At 38.6% G+C, this 24,157-nt stretch overlaps 1 protein-coding gene across 5 annotated transcripts in view; it reads left to right on the top strand.

Moving 5' to 3' along the window:
- Positions 1-24,157, top strand: part of MTUS1 (microtubule associated scaffold protein 1) — a 128,378-nt gene that overhangs the window by 28,547 nt on the left and 75,674 nt on the right. For 4 of the 5 annotated variants that reach the window (XM_065836353.2, XM_065836351.2, XM_065836352.2 and 1 more), the window contains exons 2-5: positions 4,485-6,701; positions 8,792-8,987; positions 19,270-19,446; positions 23,971-24,105. In XM_065836353.2, coding sequence (XP_065692425.2) covers positions 4,662-6,701; positions 8,792-8,987; positions 19,270-19,446; positions 23,971-24,105 — 2,548 coding nt within the window. In that variant the 5' untranslated portion in view covers positions 4,485-4,661. Of the gene's footprint in view, positions 1-4,484; positions 6,702-8,791; positions 8,988-19,269; positions 19,447-20,658; positions 21,029-23,970; positions 24,106-24,157 lie in introns of those variants that run through there. The other variant, XM_071807552.1, reaches the window with a different exon arrangement.

The raw sequence follows: 24,157 nt of genomic DNA, 5'->3' as shown, positions 1-24,157 counted from the left end.
CGGTCAAGTAAAGTGGTTGTAGTGTAATGCATTGACAAATGCCTTAAACGGTTTCTGACTTCAGTGACTGTAGTAAATCCTGACTGTGCAATACAGTTTTCTGCTGAAATACAGGTACTGACAGTCCGTTTTGTCTGGTATCAAAGCATGTTCAGCTAATTGGAGGACTTCTAGATTTCCTGTATGTCTAGGCACAATCTCTCCTTTCAGTTTTTTCCCCCTGCTGCCTGGTACAGGCTGTGCAAACACAGCTGATGGGTTTGAGTAAACACTGTGTGATGGTGTGGGTGAAGGAACCAAGTTCCAGACAGTAATGATTTATACTTTTCCTGTTACTCTATGTTGTGGCACGTACACAAACTGACTTGCATTCTTTGCCTTCTTGTAGTGATTTGATAACTTGTAGCTTGCATTCTCTATAGTAATTGATACTGTTTTGATTTCTGTTTACCCAGCACAAAATGAGTCACTGTCTGTCCCTTTGCCCTTTTACAGCACCCCTAGACGCTCCTTGTAGGTTAGGAGAAGTGAGACGGTCTTACTCTGAGCCCCAATTCTGTGTGGTGTATTTTGCCTGGATCTGGGGCTGCCAACAGCTGATCTCTTCTGTTAGGAGAATCTGCTTTCCAAGCTACTTTCCTTTTTTTTATTAAAGTGATGCTCTGTTACCCCAAGCCCATATATCTCTTGAGGAAGGGCAAAGCTTAGATCTCTGTTAACTGAGTCTTCTTTTTGCGGTGTGTGAGCACTTGAAATATAAAACTGAAATTTGACAAGTTGAGCTTTACTGAAGGCACAAAATGGCTGAACTATTTTCCACTGCACTGTAGGGTGATGTGAGGGCCAGGCACGCATAATACTTGTTGGTATAAGATAAACTCAAAGCAAGTTGATTAGTAGTATTTACTTTAGAGTATTCCCGAAGCGGCTAGTTGCCAGGAACAGTGTATTCTTGGGAAAGAATGTTCTTGGGAAGGGCAACTGTTGTGTCTGTGCAGCTGCTATTGACTTCTCCTATGGAGGAGATGCTGGCTGAGGTTAATTTTTAATCAGCCTCCTATGGCAGGTCTTAAAACTAGAGAATTTCTCTTCACCAGGAAGACTTCTGATAAGCTGATGAGCATGTTAGTACCTGCAGAGATACAGAATGTAAATTTTTTTTTGAGGATTAATGTTAATATAGTTTAACAGTTTTTTATGTGCTAAAATTAATCCTTAGAAATACTTCTCTTTTTATACAGGACACTTTTAGGACTCTAGATGTGGATATGAAGCTGTACTTGAAGCTGGTTTAGTTGCTGATGAAAGTACTGATTACAGAAGTGAGAACTTGCTTTAAAGATAGTTGAATCAGTGGCTTGTTTCTGTATATCCTCTGGTTATATGAAAGTTCAGAGGACTGAGTGAGCAGACTTCTCTAAGTACATGTACACATTCATATATGCAACTTTAACACACTTCCTCATTTGTCTGCTCAGTCTCAAAACTATTTTTATTGTTCTTGGAGCTTCTTCAGCATTGATTGGATCAAGGTTTGCTTAGCTGCCTGTGTTTCAAATTTTGGCATTATTAGCTATGCGTACTGCAAACTAACATGTCATTTTTAAAATTCCTGGGATCTTGGTCTTGCTAAGTCCTGGCATATTGGAGTTCCCTGTGTTCTGGAGTGAGAAGGCTCTTGAAAGAGAAGACTGCTGGTTGCATCTGAGCTGATGCTGAATCAAAATGGAATCTTAATGTTACCTGTCTTGGTGACCAAGCTGTGCTATGGGCTAGGCTCCAGACAAGCAGAAACTAGTTTTAATGTGTCAAAACAACAGTGAAATCAAAGTTTGAAAATATTTTTCAGCAGTTGATTCCGTGATTAACTTAAATCAATAAAAAATTATTCAGGACAGGTTCTTGCCCTGCCTCCAGGGAAGATTTTTTTTTTTTAAGAATTTTTGAATCTGCCTTACATTTCCTAATGGAAAACAAAAGTAAGAGTACTGAAATTGGTCACAGTTCTATAGGGATTGAATAATACAGTGTAGGCAAAGGATCTAGACCAGCCTTAAGGAACCAGGAGGTTTTAAGATTGTCAACCCATTTAATCTTGTGGAAGGCAGAGGTGGGTGCTGTTTGATCTTGGTAGCTTGTTGTTTCCTTGTCTTTTTACCCTCAGTCTGAGACAGATGTTTAAAATCCCATGTAAAGACAAGGTTGTGGACCAGAAGCCACTCTGTGTTTGGTCCATAGTGAGCATGCAAATTCCTGCAGTTCTGCAGCAGTCTTAATTTGGGGGTTGCTTTTGTACTTGAAACTGTTTGCAGGCCCTACAGCCTGTCTGGAAACCTTTATACTTTCCATTGGTATGAAAAAGGATTTATTTTTAATGTATTTATTCAAGCTATGTTTCCAGCTTAAGAAAATAAGGCTTAAGGAGAGAAGTCAGGTTTCTGAATGATGTATTCTTACTTTTAGTAACTTACCTTTCAATACTTAGTGTGCTGGTTTTTTTTTTTTCCTCACACTTTCTGAAGTACTTGTTGATAAGAGTTTGTTTTCTTTCCCCTGCTGTGGTTTTCCAAATGTCTTTTATTGTTTCTGTGAGGATTTAGATTTCCTTGTTAGAGAACAAATCGAGTTGCTTCTATTGTCTCCCAAAGCAGTCATTGATTCTGGTACAAAAATATGGTCAAGGAATTATTCTTCAATGTCCCCAATCAACATTGAGATAGTGAAAATCTCCCATTATTTGTTTTATGATCTTCTAGCTTCCTTGACCTGTCTCAGTGTATTGCGACCAAGGTGGTCACCCTACTTGAGACATTTGATAGTGCAGATCAAATATTCTGTTTTTCTCTTAGGCTTGGATTTTTAGTCTTTAGTGACACTGCTACTCGTGGTGATTACCTTACAGTCAAATAATTTCAGACTTCAATATAATTCTTGTATTAGTGTGTGTTGTTCTGCCCATCCTATATACATAATTCTGATATTCATGTCCTGCTACTTTCTTCCCACCAAATTTCAAAAATATTATATCAGTATCCTCATTTGAGGACACTGTGCTCTGGTGTTTGCATTTTTAGCTAAACACCACTGACCTGTTTACTCATTTTTGATGGCACGTATCCTCCTTCCTGTTCTTTGATTGGAGAGTAGAATCTGTCACTCCAAACATGTCGTGCTGTTCAGCACCTGTCCAATTTACCTCTTCTTCAGTTGGGAAGCTGACCTTCATCAATGAATCTTCAGCCTGATTCCCTTGTTGGATGCAGTGAACTCTTTCCCTCCTATCTAGACTTTATTGCTCTGAAAGTGACTCTTCTTCCTGCCAGATTCCCTGCTGCTACGTAGGGAAATGCTCTCAAGTACCTCTGAAGGGGTCCCATGTCCATCTACCCCAGCAGCACTGGGGTAGTGTACTCATGTAACCCCAGAGATGATCATGGACCTCCCCATCTTCTCTTTATTTCAGTTTGGATGTCTTAAGACAACTCTTGGAAGATCTTGAGCCATCTCTGCTGTGCATTGCTTCCTTGGAAGGCAGGAAAAGGGCCTTCAGTGCAGAGAAAAACTGCTGTCTGGGGTTGTTACTGATCTTTGCTATGTACATCAAGGAGTGAGCACCGAAGTTTTTCTTTACTGTCATTCTTAGTGTTGCTCCTATGTTGCTGCTCTGGTGTCTGTTCTAGACCTGAGCTTATGTAGCAGCATTTCATCATTATTACAATTTAGATCTCTCTGAATTTCCTGTCTTCATGCAATCTTGTACGTAAGAATATGTGTGTGACCAGACATGATCAGAATGAAGATCTACCTATCACCATGTCCCATCTCCAGCAGCAGGCAGGGCTGAATGCTAAGAAGTGTATGAGAGCAGGATGAGTGTGTGTGGTGATTGTTCCCTAGAGTTCTTTGAGCTGCTTGCAGCTTGTGACTGGGAGCTTCTGCAGTCAGTTTGGTCTTCAGTTTTGGACAGATTTTTCTTATGTTGCTCTTAACCTGCTTGTGTTTGAGTCTGTGTAAGCGTTTGGCTTCCAAGCACCATGCAGTAAGAAGATTGATAGCTTGACTACACGGTGTGAGGAACCATGTCCTTTTGGGTTACCTGCTATTGGAAGAGGGGAAAAATGAAAGTTTGTTTTATCACGTAGTTCCTCTGATACATTTTCCCTGTTGAGGACCCAAATGTTCTGGGTTGTTCCTTTGCTTGCATGGAAGCCAAGCAAGCCAAGTATCTGAGAATGCAACCCTAAAGTCACACTAACTGCAGCTGACCAAAGGGTTCAAAAGTTGCTTGGCAGTCAGGGAAGTGGAAGCGCCTTGTGGAGGTAAACATGACTGAACGGCATCATTGCAAAAGCCTTGTTTCTGTGAGGAAGTTGATCAAAACGGCTGCACTTAATTCAAAGACTAATAGTTTAAGAATGCTTACTGTCTTAAAGTCCTAGTTTGGCTAATAATTTTTAATTGTGGTGTGTTTGTTTTATTTCCAGAACTTTTGCATCTTTTTGGGGAACATGAAAACAAAGAACTACTTTTTAAATATCTTCCAGGACAGTTGACACATTCCAGGGAAAAGCTGGGTTTTTTCTGCAAATTCGGTAGAATCTGCGTTCCCTGGGATTTTAAATAAGTATAAAATGAAAGGAGTTTAAAACTTAGCCTTCAAAATGAATGTTGAGAAGTCAGATGACAAAGCAAAGAATGGCTTGAAGTCTTCCTTTCTTGGAAGTGATGGAAATGGAAGTACCTACATATGTGACAGAGCTACACCTTCCTCAAAGAACTGTGCCACCAAGATACATGGTAATTCAGCTGACCAAAATATAGTGACTCAGCATCAAGATAATACTGTTCTTGAAAATAAAAGTAACTCAAGAGGTATTCTTTTAAAACAACAGCATACTGAAGCACCTGATAAGTACAACTGCATAGAAGCTCCATTGGGAGATGCAGATGCTGCATGCAAGTCTTCTTCCATCATGGAACAGACTTGTGTGTATCCTTTGAACTGTGACTTGAAAGAATCAACAAACTTATTGAAAGGTAACATTGCTTTGATGAAAATGCAAAATCAGAGTATGAAACCATCTGTGCCTTACAGTCAGACTGACTCTAAGAGTGTATTACCTCTTCCTGCTTCAGAGCAGAACACACAGTCCCTGATAAAGGACAGGGCACAATGCCACTTGAGTGCATTGGATGTTACTTATGTTACAGGTGAAGCTCTGGGAACTGATCAAAATGATGACATGCATCTAGGAGAAACACTAATCTCTTCTGAAGCATATACGAGAGAGAAATTCGAGAGAAACATCTTGGAAAGAACACCTAATCTCTCCTCTACAATAGTGGTTTCAAAAAGCTCAGATGCTTATTCAGAACTTGAAGTATTTTGTCCTGCCTCTGCAGGTGTTGAACACTATCAGAAACACATGGACAAGACTGATAAAGAATCACAGGAAACAGAAGCACAGTCTGTAAAACTAACTGCTGGATGTATAGGTCCTTGTAGGCAAGATACATTATCACCATGCACTGTTATCAGTGAAAATGACCAAATGAAATCCTCGCAGCATACCCCTAACTGTGATGAAACTGAGAATCACAATACTGAAGCAGGCATGGATAGTCCTGTAAATAATGTGCAACTTCTCCTGGTAGATAAAATGGGTGGAGAACAAGTATCAAAGAAAACAAATGAACCCTTAACCAAAGAACAGAGTGTCTCTGGAAATGCTGCTCTTCAGGATATGCACAACGCCTCTTTCATATCTTACAGTGTACCGAAGTCAAAGAGGAATGTTACACCTGACCTCAACTGTGAAGCAACTTTTCTGGTCTTCAGTCCTATGGCTGATGAAATTGATTCTGGTCTATGTACTTCAACCCCTAATGAACGATCAAAAACCAGAACTTTTTCTATTTCAGCTTTGACAGGTTTTGGAGACAAGACTCGTGAACTGAAACCAAATGAGGCATTTGTAGGAGGGCATAATAGAAGGCCTTTGCTTAAAGCTGGTTCAGGTCAAACTGCAGGAAAACCAGTGGGCAGGTCTCCTATTGCATCAACAATAACCAAAGCGAAGAAATCGGAGATCGTTAGTTTTCCCAAACCTAATTTCAAAAATGTTAAGCCAAAGGTTATGTCCAGGCCTGTGCTACAGTCAAGAGGCAGCGTAGCATTAAAACAGTCTCCGCAGTCCCCCCAACTATCAACTGTCTCCTCATCTTCACCGGTTGCCTCCCCGAGACAATTGTCCCCCTCTGTAAAAGTGCTGAGAAAGAAAATAGATCTGGCTAAAGACACGAAGGTGGAATTGCCTGTAAATCAGCCCCATAAGCTACATCTTAACAAACACCTCTTTACGAGCCAAGTCGTACATGCCACAACACATCCCAGAAATGCTTCCCACAGGGCTTCAAAGGCACCTGCGCTCAAGCAGAGTCTGGAAGACATCGGCAAAGCAAGCTCTGCCCATTCGGCCTGCTCCTCAGTTTCTGTTGTGCTTCCAGCCTCAGAAGAGAACTCGAAAGAGATGCTGAATGATAAAATGGAAAATTCACACTCTTTAATGCAGCCTTGTGCTCAAACCATCTACCTGACCAGAGGTGAAAAAGAGCAAAACAACAATGTGGGAATTCTGCTGGAAGCACCCTTGGTAAAAGATGTGGCAAATGAAACATTTGACCTGCACCCTGATCCTTTGGTAAGCTTTTTCTTTACATACTGAATAATGTTTTGTACGTTCGGAAAAGGGGCATTCTGCATCGCATAGTGCTGAGTGGAAGTTGTGGAATGTGTTTTGTGTCTACAAAGGTAACCATGATGTTCATTCCTGAGCTGAAGTCTCTCCCTAGTAAAGTGAGTGAAGAATTGTCATTTGACAAACTGATTGCACTTGACCTGAAGTGTGTGATCTTCAGCCTTCATCTTATTATGTGGTGTAATTTTTTTTATGAAGTCTTTCTAAGACAGTGCAGTTGATAAGACTTCTAAAAAAAGCCAACAAGTCTTAATTTAGTCAAACTGGTAAAATTGCATAGCATAACTTGGTGAGGTTTTTCTAAATATAGCTTTAATGTACACTTTTATCAAGATAATTCTAGTAGTGCTCCAACTTTAAATATGCATTAGAGAAAAACTGCTGTTTTCATGATTTCATTTTCTTTCAAAAGATGCTGTAGAAGTAAACTACACTTTTTAAATTTACTTACAGAAATATTGTGTATATATTAACAATAATATCAAGCCACACAAGACCCGAAGACCAATAAGTTGGTCAAGCATTTTCTTTTTAACATATTAATTTAACTGTGTGCTTTGAATAATTTGGGAGTGAGTTTGTTTGAAGTGAAGCTGGGGCTCATTAGAATAGTGAAGAGTAGCCAGGAAATATTTCTCATGCAGAGGGCATATAGCTGGTCTGGGCTGTCAGCCAGCTGGAAGGTGCAAACTTCCTGGCCGGGAGGGATGCCTGCACTGGTTGGTTGGGAAATATTTTCAGCTGCCTGTCCGGAGAAACGTGCTGCCTTCAAATACTCTGAAAGAACATTAAAAGAAAAGGAACACTGCAAAAGAATGGAAGAACTTCAGGGCTGGGTTGACTAGGATCTCGGGAGAGGTGGTAAGGATGCATAGTTGGAGTCTTGATACTATGGAGCCACCACTGTTCTTCGCTTGGCGTTCAACAGCTTATGTTAAATCGGTGAAATAAAGGCAGAAGCTGTTACTGGTAAAACTGGTGTTGTCTGAGTTTTTGTCAGGCTTTACTGATTTGCTAGAAAAACTCCAGTAAAGCTCAGTACATGGAGGAAGCTTCTTCAGGTAAAACAGAAGCAGCTATCCATTTCTGAAGCATTACAGAAGGAATTAATAAATATTATTTATTTATTATATTAAATAATTTAACTTGAAAACCTAAATTAACGTGAAAGCAGGGATAGTCTTCTTTTAATTCCAGTGTCTTGGATTCTTAGAGAACTTGGATTCTGCTTCACTCCTTCCTTTTGCTACCAAGAGTAGGAGAGAATGCTTTTAATTCATCCCGTCACAGAGATGGAAATCTTTGTGATATTAATTTTTCTGCTGGTACCTGGAAAATCTATAGAGCAATTTCTAAGAATGTGCAGCAGACCAATCAGCTGGACTCAATAAGTGATATTCTGAAAAGTACAGATCAGCTTATAAAGATGAGGATTGGAGTCAAAGCGGAAAGTGCATTAATATGACCAAATCACTGCATACTGGCTTGAGTCACAGGAAAGCATCTGGAGATGTATATGAATTCATGCCTATATAAACTGGAGCAAGAATTCTGTATGGAAGATAGATGACTGCTACATATAAACCAGTTATTTTAAACCTGTCCTGGGTCCACTCCTGAACTGATACTTTATCTATGGCATCTGAATGTGAAAGATTTTTAACCTGTTTCTGTGTAGTAAAGAATTTGTCTTGAGATTAGGTGCAATCATGTAATTGAATGGCTTAATTAGAGTTTGGGGAGGAAGAGGAAGAAATTCCGATGTCAAATGACCTCTGTAACCTCTTTAGTATGCTTGTCATTACCAGTGATTAGCTTCAAACTTATAGTATTGTGTTACTGAGGGCCATTCAAGAGTTGATTCTTGAGATTCTGAACTGCAAATGTGGACGGTGTGATGACAAACAGCTGAGCATATCCCTTACTTGTGTCATCAGTATTTCATTACAAATGCTGGAAAGGGAGATCTTCAGCTTCTTACAATGGTGGTGTGTGGTTTTGGTGTGTTTGTTTGTCTTTTTTTAAAAAAACAGGTACCTTCTGTGAAAGATGGGGCAACACCAGGGAAAAACGTACCGAAGAAAGGCCAAATCACACCACGAAGTATATCAGCTCCCAAGGTTAAATCAGTGCCATCCGTGTTGCCATTCAAGAGAGGATGTGAAAATAAAACTATCTGTACAGTTAAAACACCTTCTCACAAAGGAACTGTTCTGTCATCAAGCTCTGGTAAGAGATTTTTTCACTGTAATTCCACTACTTAACCAGTTTCTTAAAATTAAAATGTCATATTTATTGTACTTTCTCATAAACCTGTTAGGATGGTACAGAGCTGTATTTTTGGTGCTAAACATGATTCTATCTAAATTGCAAATTGGTAATACAGCAGCAGGGAAAGGCAGGTTATACCCTGTCATCGCAAAAATCTTATCTTGTAAGGAATGTGTTGAGGAGACTGTGGTGCTCGTAGAAGAAACAATATTTAAATATTACTAGTATTTATAGTTTTGTTATGTAACAGTACTTTGCTGAATTACAACTAGAGTTACTTGGGTGTAAAAGTAAGGTGTAAATGTCAAAAGGAGAAAATACACAGCCCAGGTACAAAGCATTTATGATAAGCCACTGTATGCTATCCCAGCAGGTATAGCCTTTATTTCAGGACATAGTGTATTTTATTCAACCTAGTTTTTGGTACAGCTGTGTAGTTTCTAGAAAGGAGAGAACGTAATCGAAGGAGAGGCTACTGATTGAGCTGCTAATTAAGCTCAGACTGATTAATACCAAGGGATGGAGTGAAGCGTGGGGCATTCTCAAAACTAGACTGCAGGCTGCTGTTCAAATCTGATGACTGTAAACTATATTCTGTAATTGCACTGTAGCGATTCAGAAATGCTCTTGCAGGTTATGTGGTTTTTGTTGTGTGTGTTGTTTTTTTTTTAACTAAGTGTGGCAATATAGCTAATTGCAGAGGTAGCCTGGCTATAAATGACTGCACTACAGTACCCTGTAATTTGGAAAGTGTGTACACCCAGCTATACCCAGTAAAACCTGTTGTTTTTTTTTTTTTTTAAACCCACTCAATTTAAGATTATAAAACAGTCCAAAGTACCCCTCTTAATTATATACAGGTGGTGAAGCATGATAAAATCTGTATCTGTAGTCCTTTATGGGATAAGTCCCTCAAAGAAAGTGGATGTAAGCTGTTCTCTATCTTCATCCTTGCTAATGTGAGGGACTTGCTCAGTGAACTAGATACCTACCTGTAAGCCACCAGTTTCTTGGTAGATTCATCACCTCTCTAAATACCAGTTTAGAGCTTTCCTATCTGTAATTATTGTCTTAGAAGAACTGAGATGGATGTAGTTACAGATGTGTATTTGTCCCTTAGACTGTTAATCCAAAGTAGATTTATGACACCATCACTAGAAAGAGATGTAAGCATGGCTGGGTTTTAGGACTAACTTTTTTCTTTCTTGAAGTAGTCAGGTGCCCTTTCAGAAGCAGAAGTCATTTGCTGTTGAAAATAAAAACCTTTGCTCTCCAAGTGTCTTTAGCTAAAGCTGTCACTCCTTAACTCATTGTATGTTGAAATTACAGTAGTCAGTAGAATACCTTCGAAATTTTTCCTGTTGGAAAAATCTGCTCAAGATAAAAGCATGAAGCAGCAGCTCAACATTTCAAACTCATGGTATAATGTGATGAGACTGGATTTCTAGTGCTGCCTGTGAGAACTTTTTTTCATGCCCTCTCTCCATCCCCCCACCAGTGCCCACTGTTCCTGGCAAATCTGACCTTTCATTTTGCTTATGCAACGTTTTGGTGCTACTAAGTAGGATTCAATGCATTAAACTCTATCAAGTTAACTTCCCATCCCTTGTTAAGGGAATTCTTAAACATGGTTCCTTGCTCCCTGGTAAACATAGTACTGATGCAAATCAGAGGGTGAGAGTGGGGTGGGAGAAGCAAAGATGGGAGAGGGGAAAAGTAAGAGTTACTTGATATTGCTACCAAAGCTCCCTGATATTATGTGACCACACCTTTCAGGTAAAACCCCATCCACTGCTGCTTGTAAAGTTTTTGAAATGAAACTGTACATATACTTACTGTGGCCAAGCGGCAGCTTATGAATCAAACCCAGTTACTTGTTTTAGCTCAAGCTTTCCTGTAGGGAATAACTATTTCTTCCACTTACATCATCTGAATAATTTGATATGAAATTTGTGCCTTGATATAATTCCAGCAGTGCAGATAAATAGTACAGTTGTTTGCTGTCAGGTTTTCTCTATACTAGAGACAGACAAGCAAAATCCAGGATGGAAAGGATATCTGGAGGTCACCTAGTCCAGCCACCTTTGCGTGTAACTGGGTCAGCACTGAATTCAGACTAGCTTGTTCAGGTATTTGTTAAGCCGAGTCTTAAAAATGTCCAAATATTAATGACCTTGTTGCTTTCTGAGGTACTAACATAAATGCAACTAATTCTTAACCAGTTGCTGGCTCTTTGGATTGTTGGGTAGGATGACAAATCACTGTAATGAGTCCATTAAATACTATGAACCAGAGAAGTGATGGTATAGCTCTGTGTCATCTCTCACATGTGCACGTTGAGGGAGAGAAGCAGTCCATCTGTCAAAAATGTATTAGTATGTGTATTATTCCCAGAATAATCAAGAGCTTGTGATCAGAGAATTCTATCATGCGCTGTCGTTTCCAGTGACAAGCAGGAAGTTCCCTTACAACTGAGAAATGAAAGAAAAAAAGATGCACTGTATAAAACACCAATTTTAAGATCTTTGCAACTTGACAGGAGTTAAGATTTTGGTAATCTTTTTTCACTAGTAAATGTAAACCATACGTTTTCAATGGTAGCACACTAACCCAATAGGAAACCTGTCTTCTGAGGAAGTTGCCTGATCCTCTCCTGAGCAGAAGGAGGGGAGACTCATATCTCAATCAATATGTTTTTGAGAGGTTATTTGCAGAGCAAGTTAAGCTAGAAATAACTTTATTTATTTCAAAATGGTTGCTGACTACTGTTTACCAATATTGGTGTATCTTGGCTGGAACTTGGAGTTTTTGCTGAATTAGAAACTGATTCTCTAAAGGGTGAGCCCAGCTTGATTCAGTGTACCAAAGTGCTTTGTGAAATTGTGAAGCCCTGTTTCTGCAGCAAATGTAGAAATTGGGTCCCAGTTGCCAGGTAGATAGCTCAAAATCATTTCTGTAACTGTTCATCTCCATTCCTCCGTAACAGAGAATGACCTGTGATCACATAGTCATTATTGGACAAAAAAATCTTCATTCTCTACAGCTAATCTTTCCATGGCAGTGCGCATAGACTTCTGTGGTTCTGGGTGGCAGGCTACCTTTTGCTGTCTTAGTTTTCTGTTAGAGAAAACATTTATTAGAATTCAAGACAGAGAATGAAGCATGAGATACCTGGTTCTTACTGGAAGGCATGTGTAATTTTGGAGCCCTGGTTCAAGACTTTGAACCTGTCCAGAAAGGAAAGCAGCTATTGTTTTAATTCCCAGCAAACACACACAGCCTTGTAATTGGATGTACATAACCGCTGTGGAGGACTAATAGCCTGCTAATAGTTGAGGTATTATGGTTTGAGAAGAGTCACGTCTTTCACCCCTCCCTTCAACTGAAGGAAGGAGCACTGGAGAGGCCCAGGAGGTTGGATGGTCCCAGGGAACATCAGTCCTGCCTGCCCCAGCAACTGTGTCCTACCACCCATACAGTTGGGTGGAAACTCTGTGACAGTTCAAGCAACTGGAAGTTGTTTGGTTTGTGTTTGAACAGTGTAAAACAGGGATACAAAGGATTTAGTTTAGATCTAAAAATGTGAAAGCCCACCACTGTGTTTTTATTCTTAGTGCTGACTACAACCCAGTCAAGTATGTAAAGAAATGGAGCTTCACCTGCAGGTTAAGACTTCTGATATGCTAATACTTCACATACACTTCTGCCTTAATTGAAAGCAAAGGTATTATTTTATTTCCCACTGTGTGAAACTTCATGTTGTTGATGTTTTAGCTATGAGAGCTCTGTCAAGCCTTGTGTGTAATTAAAATGATTTGGGGATATGAAAGCATTAAAAATATTTTTCTTCTACTTGCTGTTAAAGACTTCTAGAAGTTAATGGAAGCCATGTAAATCATCTTTGTAACCAAAATGTCTTTGTCTGACAGTTGCTTTCTGACATTTTAGGTCCATTTTGTCTCTGATTTAAGTCACTGATAACTAAGTAAAGCCCTGTGCTATACTGCATTTTCAATGAGTCTAGTTCAGTGGTACTCCCTCTTTCCGTAGCTAACTTCTAGAAAAATACTAGCAAGTGTAGTGAAAGCTTGGGTAGGGAGAAACTCAACAGTCTGAACTTTGTGTTTCCTTGAAGATTTTGGATATGTGAGATGCTTTCCTAATGAAAAGTTGATCATACCGAAGGACTTTTCTTGTGTTGTGCAACTGACTGAAACAGAGGAAAAATAATTTACCATCTTCTGCAAGAAATATGTTTAAGTTGCATTAGACTACAAAAGGTTTAGTGATATTTTGGAATACTGATTTGCTTGTTAGTTTGTAATTGCTAAATTCCTTCTGTGGGACTTTCTGTTGCATTTTGACTTGATCTTACGCTTAAATGTGTAATCCAGGGAGGCTTCCCAAGTTAAAACCAGTCCATAACAGATTGATTGTGTTCATTATTGAGTGTTATTGCTGTTTATTGCACAAAGAAAGGGTTTTTGGATGGGAAATTGAAACCAAATGGTTTCAATAGATTTTTCACACATTTGGAAGTGTAAATAAACTTGATAATTCAAGATTTCTTGGTATACCAATAGCATAGTGTTTTTTTTTTTTTTTAGCATTCTGTTGACTGCCAGCTTCTAGAAGGGAGCATTTAATCCTGTTAGCTTTGTTTCTGACGCCGTTGGTGACCATACTTAAGGAATTAAGTTTTCACATACGTTCCCAGACTTTTTACAGGTGACTTGTGGCTAGCCACTTCAGGGTTTTAATGTGTTACAGCTGTAGTAAGAAACGTGATCGTACTTGCAGAGGCTGAGACCAACAGTCCACATATCAATGCTGTCAGAAATGTGGATGCATCTATAAGAATATTCTTCTTTAGGAGTGAGGTGTGGACCACTTCCCTGCAGGGGAATTTCTTGGTACCTAGTCATTTACTTGCAAGGACATGCTGGTGTGTCTTCAAATAACTCTTTACCTGTACTGGTTAGTTCTGAATTCTCTTGGGGTGGAGCTAAAGCAGGAGAGAAATAGGAATTGTTACCTTCCTGAAAAAAATTGTATTTGTTTTCCTACAGTGAGATTGCTTATTCATGCAAGGAGTGCATGAGCTCCTGCAACAGAAAACTTAAGAGTATTTGTAGATAACATAGGTGTAAAAGCTGAAAACTATGAAAAATCTCTCTATTAAAAAGTAAAAACCTAAAACTGCATAAATCCAGCAGAGGTGGCATGAGGGCAGACAGGACTGGAGGTGGGAGAGCAGGTGTGATTTTAGACTTGCGGCTGGGGAAGAGGAAGGGCTATTTTGAAGTGCTGGAGAGATCCCATGCAAGGAGTTGAGCCTGAGGGAAGACTGGAAAGGGAGGAGTCCCTCTGATTGTGGAAGGGTTTAACTGGGAGGAAGTCTGCCAGATTTCGTAACTGGGCCGAGCAGGAAGGAAAAAAAGTTAAATTTAACAGTAGGCATACACAAATGTTGTCATCTCTCTCTTTCTCCCCCCAGCTGAAAATGCCCCAGTTGTTCTTCTGACAGTGGGAGCGTTTGAGAGAACGAAAAGGGTTGGTTTGGTGGTTGTTGGCTGCTATTACAATGTTCTGTAGCACTGATGATCAGTTTTCATCTGAGAATATTGAGCTGCAAGAGGAGGAGCACACAGATACCTATCCTCATGGCTGCTGGCAGCCCGATTATGTGTTTAGCACCAGCTTGCTGCTGGTTCCTTGGTGCCTGTGCAAGAGAGGAGCACTTTCCTAGGGATTGTAGGTGAATGGGAACAATACTGTGGAAGTCTGCATCAGGTGGGGAATTGAGTCTTGCATTAATATGTAAAGTGTTCTCTGATCAGCTGTTGTGCCCTAAACAAGTAAATCCCTCTCATGTAAGTATTTCCAGACCCAGCAGTAACTTAACATTCTCTGTCTGTGTTTCTGTTTAGCAGTTGAGTCATTACTAGCAACATAAAGTAAAACTGTGTCTTGCCTTTTCTTTAATAATTTTGGTAGTAACTTGAGATTTTGAAAGGAGAGTATAACTAAAAAAGATTATTTGTAGATCTTCAGTAGAATTATGGAACATGCTGTAGCCACTCTTTATTCCTCGATGGAATATTGATATATGCGTAGCATAATATAGTATAACTAACATTGCTGAATAGCTAACCAGGCAACCTGGGGAGCTTGCAGCCTTCAGTAATCTGTTAGTATTGCTGCTGCTGCTTTACGGTGCTCAAAATAGTAACCATAAGTGCTCTTAAAAATCTGTTAAGATCGGTCTGCTGGAAAAAAATACCAAATTCCAGTTTGTCTTTCCATGATTTACTTGTTCCTTTCAATAGATGCCAAAAAAAATAACATGTTTTCTTGAAGTCTTACTCCACTTGCTTTATAAAGACCTTATACTCTAGACTTAGACTGGGCTTTTTCATCATACTTTATATTTTTTTTTAAAAAGCTAAGTAATTTAGCACTTCTAAAATAGAACCCTGTGGATTTTTAAACTTGCAGGAAAAAATCAGAAAAGCATAAGACAAAAATAAAAAAATCAACATATTAAAGAGAAAAGGTAATAAAAGGCCAAACCAACTATTAGCATTAGCTTTAAGTTTAAACAAAACCAGCAATAATGAAAACATCCTTCCAAAGACTCCTTTTGCACTTAGTCTGCCCTAAGTTTCCATTTGGGAAAGGCTTCCAACCATTCATTTCCATGTGTCATATAGCTCTGTGAATGCCATTTGCTCTGTGCTCAGTTATAGATGTAAAATGTGTTGATATGGTATGAAATTGCGGTCATTGAATTTTGGAATTGGCGAATACATATTGAACTTTACAGTTTTCTTGGTATCAAGAAAGTCTCAAGTTCACCACTGATAGATTATGTTTATTCTCTCAGTTTGAATTTTTTTAGGCTCCAGTGCTATTTAGAGGAAGCCTTAATTTATTCTTGACAATAATGACCAATGACAGATTCACATGAGAGGATGACTATTTGAGTAAGGATATGAAATTTGACTTCAGAGCTTCTTGAAAAATGAGCTTTGTTCTTTGCTTATTTCCATTCCAATACAAGAGATACTTTAATATACTTGAAGTAATGTGGTTGTTGCATAGAGGCTTTTTTCTAAAGAATTGCCAACTCATTACTTCACTGTAGAGGAATGTGATATTTCTTGTATTCCACTACAGTGACTAGATTAAATAACTGATGAAAGCCTGTTACTTCGATGCTATTGCTTGTGGTCTTGATAAAATGGTTCACTAAATATCCTGCTTTTGTGCTTGTTTCCAGTACTTTTGTTTATATACCATATCTTCCTGCTTCTGTCTTCAAAACCTTTGCATTTAATTCTGCGCGACTCCTTTCTTAGGGAACAGTACTTATAAAAATATTCTGTAAAACCATTATTGTTAGTTGAAGTGACACCTAGAGTAGTTGCTTAATGATCTTGTGTTGTGACTTAAAAGAAATTCTCCCTCGAGCTGGAAGTTTTAAAAATGTGTTTGAGTCCTTGAGTAATTACTTTAATAGGTGCCTTACAGGAAAGCACTGGGCAGTAGGACTAAGAAAAGACCAAGGGTCATCGGCTTGATGTGCTTGTGACACTGGACATCCTGGCACTTGCTGTGCTGATGAGGGGGTTTGAGTTCACAGCTGGTTCAGAGCACCAGCGCTTCAGCCTCTGCAGGGAACCTGGGCTGGCTGCAAGTCATATATAGGGAACATGCTGTACCAGAAGAGACAGAGCATCTTCATGTGCCTGCCTCGACCCCTCTTGAGGCAAAATCGCTGTGAATAAAGCAGGATTTCGTTCCTGTACCTTTTGAACCAGATGAATCAGTTCAGCGCAACAGCAATCAAGCGTGTTACCCTCATCTCTATTTACTAAGTCATACAGATTTAACATTCAGTCTTTGTACAGCAGCCCTTTTTGTTATTTTTGTTGTTATTGTTGGAGTGGCGGGTTGTGGTGTTTTGTTTGGTGTGGGGTTTTGGTTGGTTTTTTTTGAGGGGATGACATTTGGTTTTTGCACCTTATTTTGCTGAGAGGCTATTTAGAAAAGGACTTTCTGACTGGTGTGGATTAATTACTTTTCTGGTATGTTGATCCATTAATAAAACAAGCCTCTAGAAAACAACGTGGAAAGTTTTAGAAGACTGTTAGGTTTGTTGTATGAAGTTCGGATGTCACAGGGTTTTTTTGTTTTGTTTTGGGGTTTTTTGGGGGTTTTTTTGTGGTTTTTTGTTTGTTTTTTGTCGTTTTTTGTTTTGTTTTAGTCAAATACACAAATTATTTCAGATCTGTTGTCTGGAGTGCTGTGTTTCAGAGGTGTTTTCAGTAAGCGGGAGCTTGTTGTTTGTGGTATTCTCATAGCACAAAAGCTGGGTGTTCTTTAGTGAGTTAGATATACGCAAGTGTCCGTTGCAGTAACTTACAAAAAAATCTAAAATATGGCTGTTATTGTCTTGGAGATTTAATACCAGGCTGCTCTGGTAAAGCCGTGTACAGAATCACACTTCTGCATAGCAGTGTCAAACAAATAGTAAATGTGCACCTCTGAAGAGACGTCTGATGTAAAGCATGCTTAATAACTCACTGAAGCTTGTTGGTTATATTTAGTGACCAGTATTACATAATACCCTAATGCTTGTTTAGTGTATGTTCTATGTAGGGTTTCTCTTTTGTTACTGAGTTGATATGAACTGAGGGAAATAGCTTGGACATACTTTCCTTTACTAGTGCTGTTCCTGTTCTTGCGTACATAATAGAGGATAATTGAAGACAAGTTATCTAATCCTGCCACACCACCTACTGTTGAAAAGCAGCCACTAGGTGTAAATGTTTTTCTTGCCTAAATCTTAATGTAATCCCCTTAATGTCATGCTTTCTTGGTCTTAGTGCAAATTGATGGTTTCTTGGTCATTGGTATCTAAGTGTGGAGATCCTGCAGCAAAACTTGTATCAAATAAAGTGGAATTACTAGCTAATTTTGTTGTATTTCAGCATTGTCTTGCATAGTTCAAGCAAAATTGAAATGTGGTTTATAGTTACAAGAATAAGGAGAAGGGTATTCCCTTTAAATAGAAACTTGATTGTTCTAAATGAAATCTAAAATACTGTAGTCATCTCTTTTCAAGTATGATAAACTACATCTGTCAGACTTGAAAATGGCAATGACATCAGAAGTTAAGGTATTTTGTAAAATATCTTTTCTTACAAAAAATGACAAAATCTTTTTCAAAAAGTGTATCTTCCATATCTTTATTTTTGTCTCTGTAAAACAATGGAAACCTGTTTTCCATAGTTATTCAAAGGACTATATAAAGATCTTGAAGTCAGAGCTGACAGAAATTGACACTGTGCTGGAAAGACAAGTCTGTGTGTACGTAACTTCCATTGTAGCTTTAATCTGGGTGTGCACTTTTCAGAAATAAGCTGAAAGCTTAATTTAACTGAACTTAAAATTTACTTACAGAAAACGTAGTTGCTTTGTTAGTAGTATAAGAGTAAGCTCCTGTCTGAAGATGGCACACCTGTCTCCTATATATAATAGATACTATTTGATTAACATAAGTACTGGGCGTTTGTATTCAATCTCAAATGAAAATAACAATTCATGCAAAAATATGTCTGCACCCATTGGCCATTAAGAGCTTGGTTCTGGAGAGTGCTGTTTAACCAGTTCTGCAGAACGAGGCAGTTTTCAGTATTATTATGTGAGTGCAACACAATTTGGTATTCCTGTGCTGTGTTTGTCCTTGAAAGGATGTTCTTTTAGCGTGCTCTGTCAACTGGTGGGGGGCAGAGGTGGGAAGGAGGAATCTGATTTGAGGAGGGGAACAAACGAAATAATATTTCTTGAATTGTGTTTGAGCTGGAGGTTTTAGTTTTGTGAGATCACCTGTACAGCTAACCATAATACAGAGGTAGGAGAATGCTAGAAAGATTTTGTGTGTGTGTGTGTATATAAATGTCTTCCTTGAAGGCCAGTCTGTAAAGCTTGTGACTTGTTACTGAGGCTAATGTGCAGGTCAAATGCGTCCTTTAAATCCTTGGAACTGTTTTACTGTGTTACAGCATTTTTTTTATACCATGTCAATATGAGGTACATTAAGCCTTTTAATGTGTATTTTTAACATGTAAATCTTCTTATTTGTAGGCATATATGTAGAAGCAGCAACTGTTTAAGCTTCTTTCCAACTCCTTTTGTTCTTTTCTCTCCCACCCCTTTCCCCCTTAATTGACAGGTGTAGGATCTTTGCCAGGAGAGAAGCATGTCTCTGTGAAAAGTTCTCCAGCCTCCTGGGCTAGCTCCGGTAAACCACTCGCCAAATCCAAAGTGCCTGTCAAAAGATCTGTGCTTGAGAGAACACCAAGCGTCTCATCTGTCAGCAGCACTCAGAGTGAGCGAAGTCTTTTCGGCAGTAAGTATCTATCAGGGTTACGGGTTTTAACTGATAGCCAGCAGCAACTGCTTGTTGAAAAAATCCCCTTGAAGGGAGTCCTGTCTGATACAGGCTTGTGTTAATTCTCATTGTAGTACTTACTATTAATTCTAGGTCTTACTCTTTTTGCCTCTTAATTTACAACTTTCCTCTGTGAGACATGCCACCCGAAGAAGCTTCAACCCTTGGATTTTGGCTTGAGTAGAGATTGCAGTACAGTCCTCTTCCATCCTGAAATATTAAAGAACCAGGGGGCCTTCTTGAGTAAACGTTTTCTTGTGTTTACATGTAGTGCAATAAGAAATGAGTCTGAACAGTACGAATGATAACCTGTCATAATACTTGGAACGGCATGTTAGAGGCTTTTGATAGGAAATGCTCTTTTTGAACTAGACTATGTCTGCTTTCAAAGTTTTGAGACAAAAATGTGCAGATAAGATCAAAAGCAGGTAAGTGAAACTACTTTCAGAAGGTAAAACTTTGCATGGATAGACTGCTATATTTTTCTAAGGTAACTGTAAGCATTGGTATATGACCTGAACCAAATCCATCTTATTGAAAACTAGGGGAAAAAATCACGGAACTAGCTTTGATTTGAAGCTCTATATAGAGTTAATACCAGCAATTGTAGGAGTTCTAGGAACAGAAGTGTGAAGGAAGTAACACACAATTGACTGTCAGACATACTAGCATTCCCAGCTATACATATGCAAATGAGTTCATTCAAATATTCTGTTACTAACGCATCATCTGTTTCATCTTGGAGACTGGGCAAAGGCCTCTCCTTTGTGCCAGATGCCGTCTTCAATGGACTTAAAAAGAGAACTGTGATTTAACATGTCTATAGTTTATGTATGCGCATATGCATGTGTGTATAGCTAAATCTCTTGTTCGTGTTTTCTCTTTGTGTGTTTGTTTTGTTTTTTTTTAATTCCCTTGTAGTGCCTTCATTAAAAAGCTAAGACCTAACATATTCCTCAAAGGGATAAGAGTCTGTGTAATAAAATATGCAGTGCGTGTTCCCATGTAATCAGGTCGGCTCGGTTACTGTGACAGCCATGTTGACTTTTGCTGTTCAGGTTTAGGGCTGTATCTGGAATTGCTAAGCAGCTTTGTCCTCTTTGTTTTACTTCCTTGTGTAACAAAGGAAAGGCTCATCGCTTTGTAACAAAGAAGTGTATTCAGATTAAGTATCCAAACAGATGACTCCTTATTTAGCCTGATCTGCTAGCTGGTTTAATCTGTTTTGTCCACTGCCTTCAAGCTTACAATTTTTTCCACTCCGATTCACAAAGAGCAAGCAAGAGCAATATGGGAGGTTGAACATGGCTGCAGTGTCTCTGGCTTTAAGCTTACTTGGATCCTTTTTAGATGACTATACCAGGAGGACTCCGCAGTTGCACAGAAACTAATTTTTCTCCTTTTATTTTCATAAATTCTACACTAACACCACCGACTGACTCAGGAAGCCACTATGATTTTACCTTACTGACATTGCTGGTAGTGGGATCTTACAGCTTTTGTATTATTTCTTTGTTAGCCACGTTTACTGGGAAAAGAAGTAGGTTGTATTCCTTTTTTATTTCTATTTTAAAGCATGTGTTTTGTTTTGTAGAGCTTGGTAGATGTATGCAATGTTTTGACTTGCTGATTTTCTGTGAGGTGATTTTTTCTTTAATTTCTTACACTTGATAAGAATGATTTATGTCTGGTCAGGTTTTTCAGGTATAGAGAGTTTAGGTTACATACAATTAATATGTTAGTAAAGTGAAGATTTTATGACTTTGGATCAAATTGGAAACTAGTGATTTACTTTGTATTCTAATATGAAATACAGTGCTGTTCTTGTTTTTTATTCATTCTTTTAGTCTACTGTACAATAATGTAAAAAAAAAATGTATTTGCAAACCTGAAATGTTCTCGTTAGATTGGTGGGACACATAGAGATCAAAATAGGAAGCTTATGTTGTTAATGTTGTGACTTTTATGACAAACTTTTGTGGTCCTGTCAACAGTATTACATCGACAAAGTTGCTTGGCTTGTGTTACTTAAGGAGTCTGCCTTGTGTTAGTGGAGAAAAAAAATTACAAAAGAGGACGTTTCTCCTGCTGTGTCAGCTCAGCCCTTTGTTATGGGATGTCTTTGGACTGGTAAATTCCTGTGGCAGCATTGGGGTATTTTGTCTAATGAGCACTTGCATTTTATGATTATTTTCTCTAAAAAAAACTTTACTGTTTGAGAAGTTTGGAAATCATGGAGTTTGAAATGCTGTTAATAAAAGCATATTTTGCATGCAAGCTATCAGTTTGAGCATTAAAAAATTGACCTTTTTTAACAGTAATCTCAATTTCAGTGTTGAGCTGAAAATACTGTCAGTTGAACATACTGAAACATTTAAACTCTGAGGTTAAGAACAGGAATCCAAACTTGAATTGCATTAGGATAATTGCATGTAAAAAAAAAATAGTGTTTCAGGATTTAAAAAGCTGATTCTAGCAACTGACCTGGAGTTGCATTTTTGTACAGTCAATAATTACCTTTTTTTTTTTAATGGGTTGAGTTTTTAAACCCTTTAGATCTTAGCTTGTGTGAGATCACTTCATACTTGTCCATCTTTCATCAAGATTGCAGTAGCTATTCCTCATTTTTTTGAATAACATCTTTGAACCATATAGTGACCAAACTTTGGAAATGTGCCTTTTTTTCCTCACACAGCCTGGTTCACTGAGTCATTGAGCTTCTAATAGGACAAAGCAGTGCCCTAACCAGCCCTGCACTAGAAATGTGTGCGCTTACCCAGGATGTTAATTCCATGGTTATGCTTCTGGTTTAGGAGAAAGTAGCACAGCAGTTTGTAGGCTGTTATTAGCTGCTTGCAGTGAACTCTGGGCAAAAATCCTTAATTTAGTGGTTTACAGAAAAAGTTAAGGGCTGCTTCAGGCTTCATGCTTTACTTGAACAAATTAGTTTGAATCATCCAATATTGATCAGAATCAGATTCCCACAGAATAACTGTCATTGGTGTGTTATACAAATTGTTCCTCATGTGTAGATTTTGTGAAGATATTTAGCTTTTGTGCCTTTAGTGAGGCAAAAAGGAGGACTTCCTTTGCTTATGTTTCTAAAAGGGAAAGCAGTTTATCCCTCTTTCTGTGGCTGAAAATGTATTGACTAGTGGCTGAAAAGCATCTTTTTGAAGCAGTTAACATACATGGTTTATGCTAGTGCATTTAAAGGCACTAAAATAATTTCAGAACTATACGATCCACCTTTCAATGAACAGTATTACATATGTAGTTCACATTACCTTTAATAAATATAAGCCTCGTTAGAACAGTAATCTGAGGAAAACCTAATCTTTTATGACCCCCTGCTTTTTTTTTTTTTTCTTTAAATGACTGGAGAAAAAAGCAACAATGTGACAAATTATTGCAGTGTGACTTGGTTTTTGCTTGTCTGTAGTAAATGCAATGTCAATTTCTTAGTCTTTAATGCGTCACCTTGCATAATTTTTTAATATCTGAACCAAAGTGTACTCATTCTATGCATGCTTCAGTATTATCATATTTTTTTCTGGAAAAATAAAACAATGGTTTCTCCAAATTTCAGTTTGAAAATTTTTCCTTGAAAAAAAAAAAATTGTGACTTGAAGCCGAAACAAACCTCTCCTGGGTTCCTTTGAAATGGAACAAAACATCTTCTGTAGTAACTGCCCTGTTAGCTGGAAACCTGATTTAGATGTGAGGTAGCAGCTGCTTATTGCCCTGCCTTTCCCAGTCTGAGTCTATCTGCCTCTTATTGCAGGGAGTATTTCACTGTATGAATACAGCGCTCTCTTGGTTGGTGAGGGACAGTTTTCTGAGTTCTGCTGTCACTGAGGAGGTCACTGTTATGAACAGAGACTACGGGAACTTTTCTTAAAACTTGTTTGGGAGGAGGTGAATGTGGTTGGGCTCACATGTTTTTTAGTGCCTCACAAGGAGGATGGAAGGGGTGCAGAGTCTCCTGCAGGCATGTGCACCATATCGTTGCAACAGCGTGCTCAGCTCACACTAGAGAGAGCAGGGGAAGCTGTTGCATGAGGAAGTTGTCGGAGTTTTGAGTGTAATTATTTTAACAGTCAATTCTGTGCCCAGAACGTTATTGTGTAATGATGATGCTTTTTCTTGGCTTAAACTGAAATGTGTTCTGTGTTTGCTTTGTACAGCAAGATCAGACTTCTAGTTCTGTATCTTGATCAATATACTTATATAAATATATATATATTGCCCTCTTATGCATGGTTCGAAGGTGTCTGTCTAGTTCTGACAAGTATTTATAACAGTCATAGACCAATCTGTTCATCAGTCTGTTTGTACTGAAGATATCAAAGGTGGTCATAATGTTTTTATTCCAACTTGTTTGTCCTAAATAGCCTTGGTTAAAACAGGCTTGTTTTAGGATTTAATTTTACCCAAACTAGGTACTGCCTAGAGCAAATTCTTTATCATTCTGTGTTGCAGCTGCAAATGCCACAGTCATCATCAAGAATGGAGAATGGCCTTCAAAACCAGCCTGCCAGAATGGTACTCCAGGATCTGGCCCTTTGAAAGCAGTACCAAGACCTAGATTACACTCCTTGAAGTCTACCCCAAAAGGTATATTGGTCTGCTTTGTAGAGTGAAACTATAGTTACTACTATTAGGGTAC

This window comes from Patagioenas fasciata, chromosome 4, assembly GCF_037038585.1.
Source record: "Patagioenas fasciata isolate bPatFas1 chromosome 4, bPatFas1.hap1, whole genome shotgun sequence".
Taxonomy (NCBI): domain Eukaryota; kingdom Metazoa; phylum Chordata; class Aves; order Columbiformes; family Columbidae; genus Patagioenas; species Patagioenas fasciata.
Note: the sequence above shows the minus strand (reverse complement) of the source record. Positions and strands in the feature narration are given on the sequence as shown.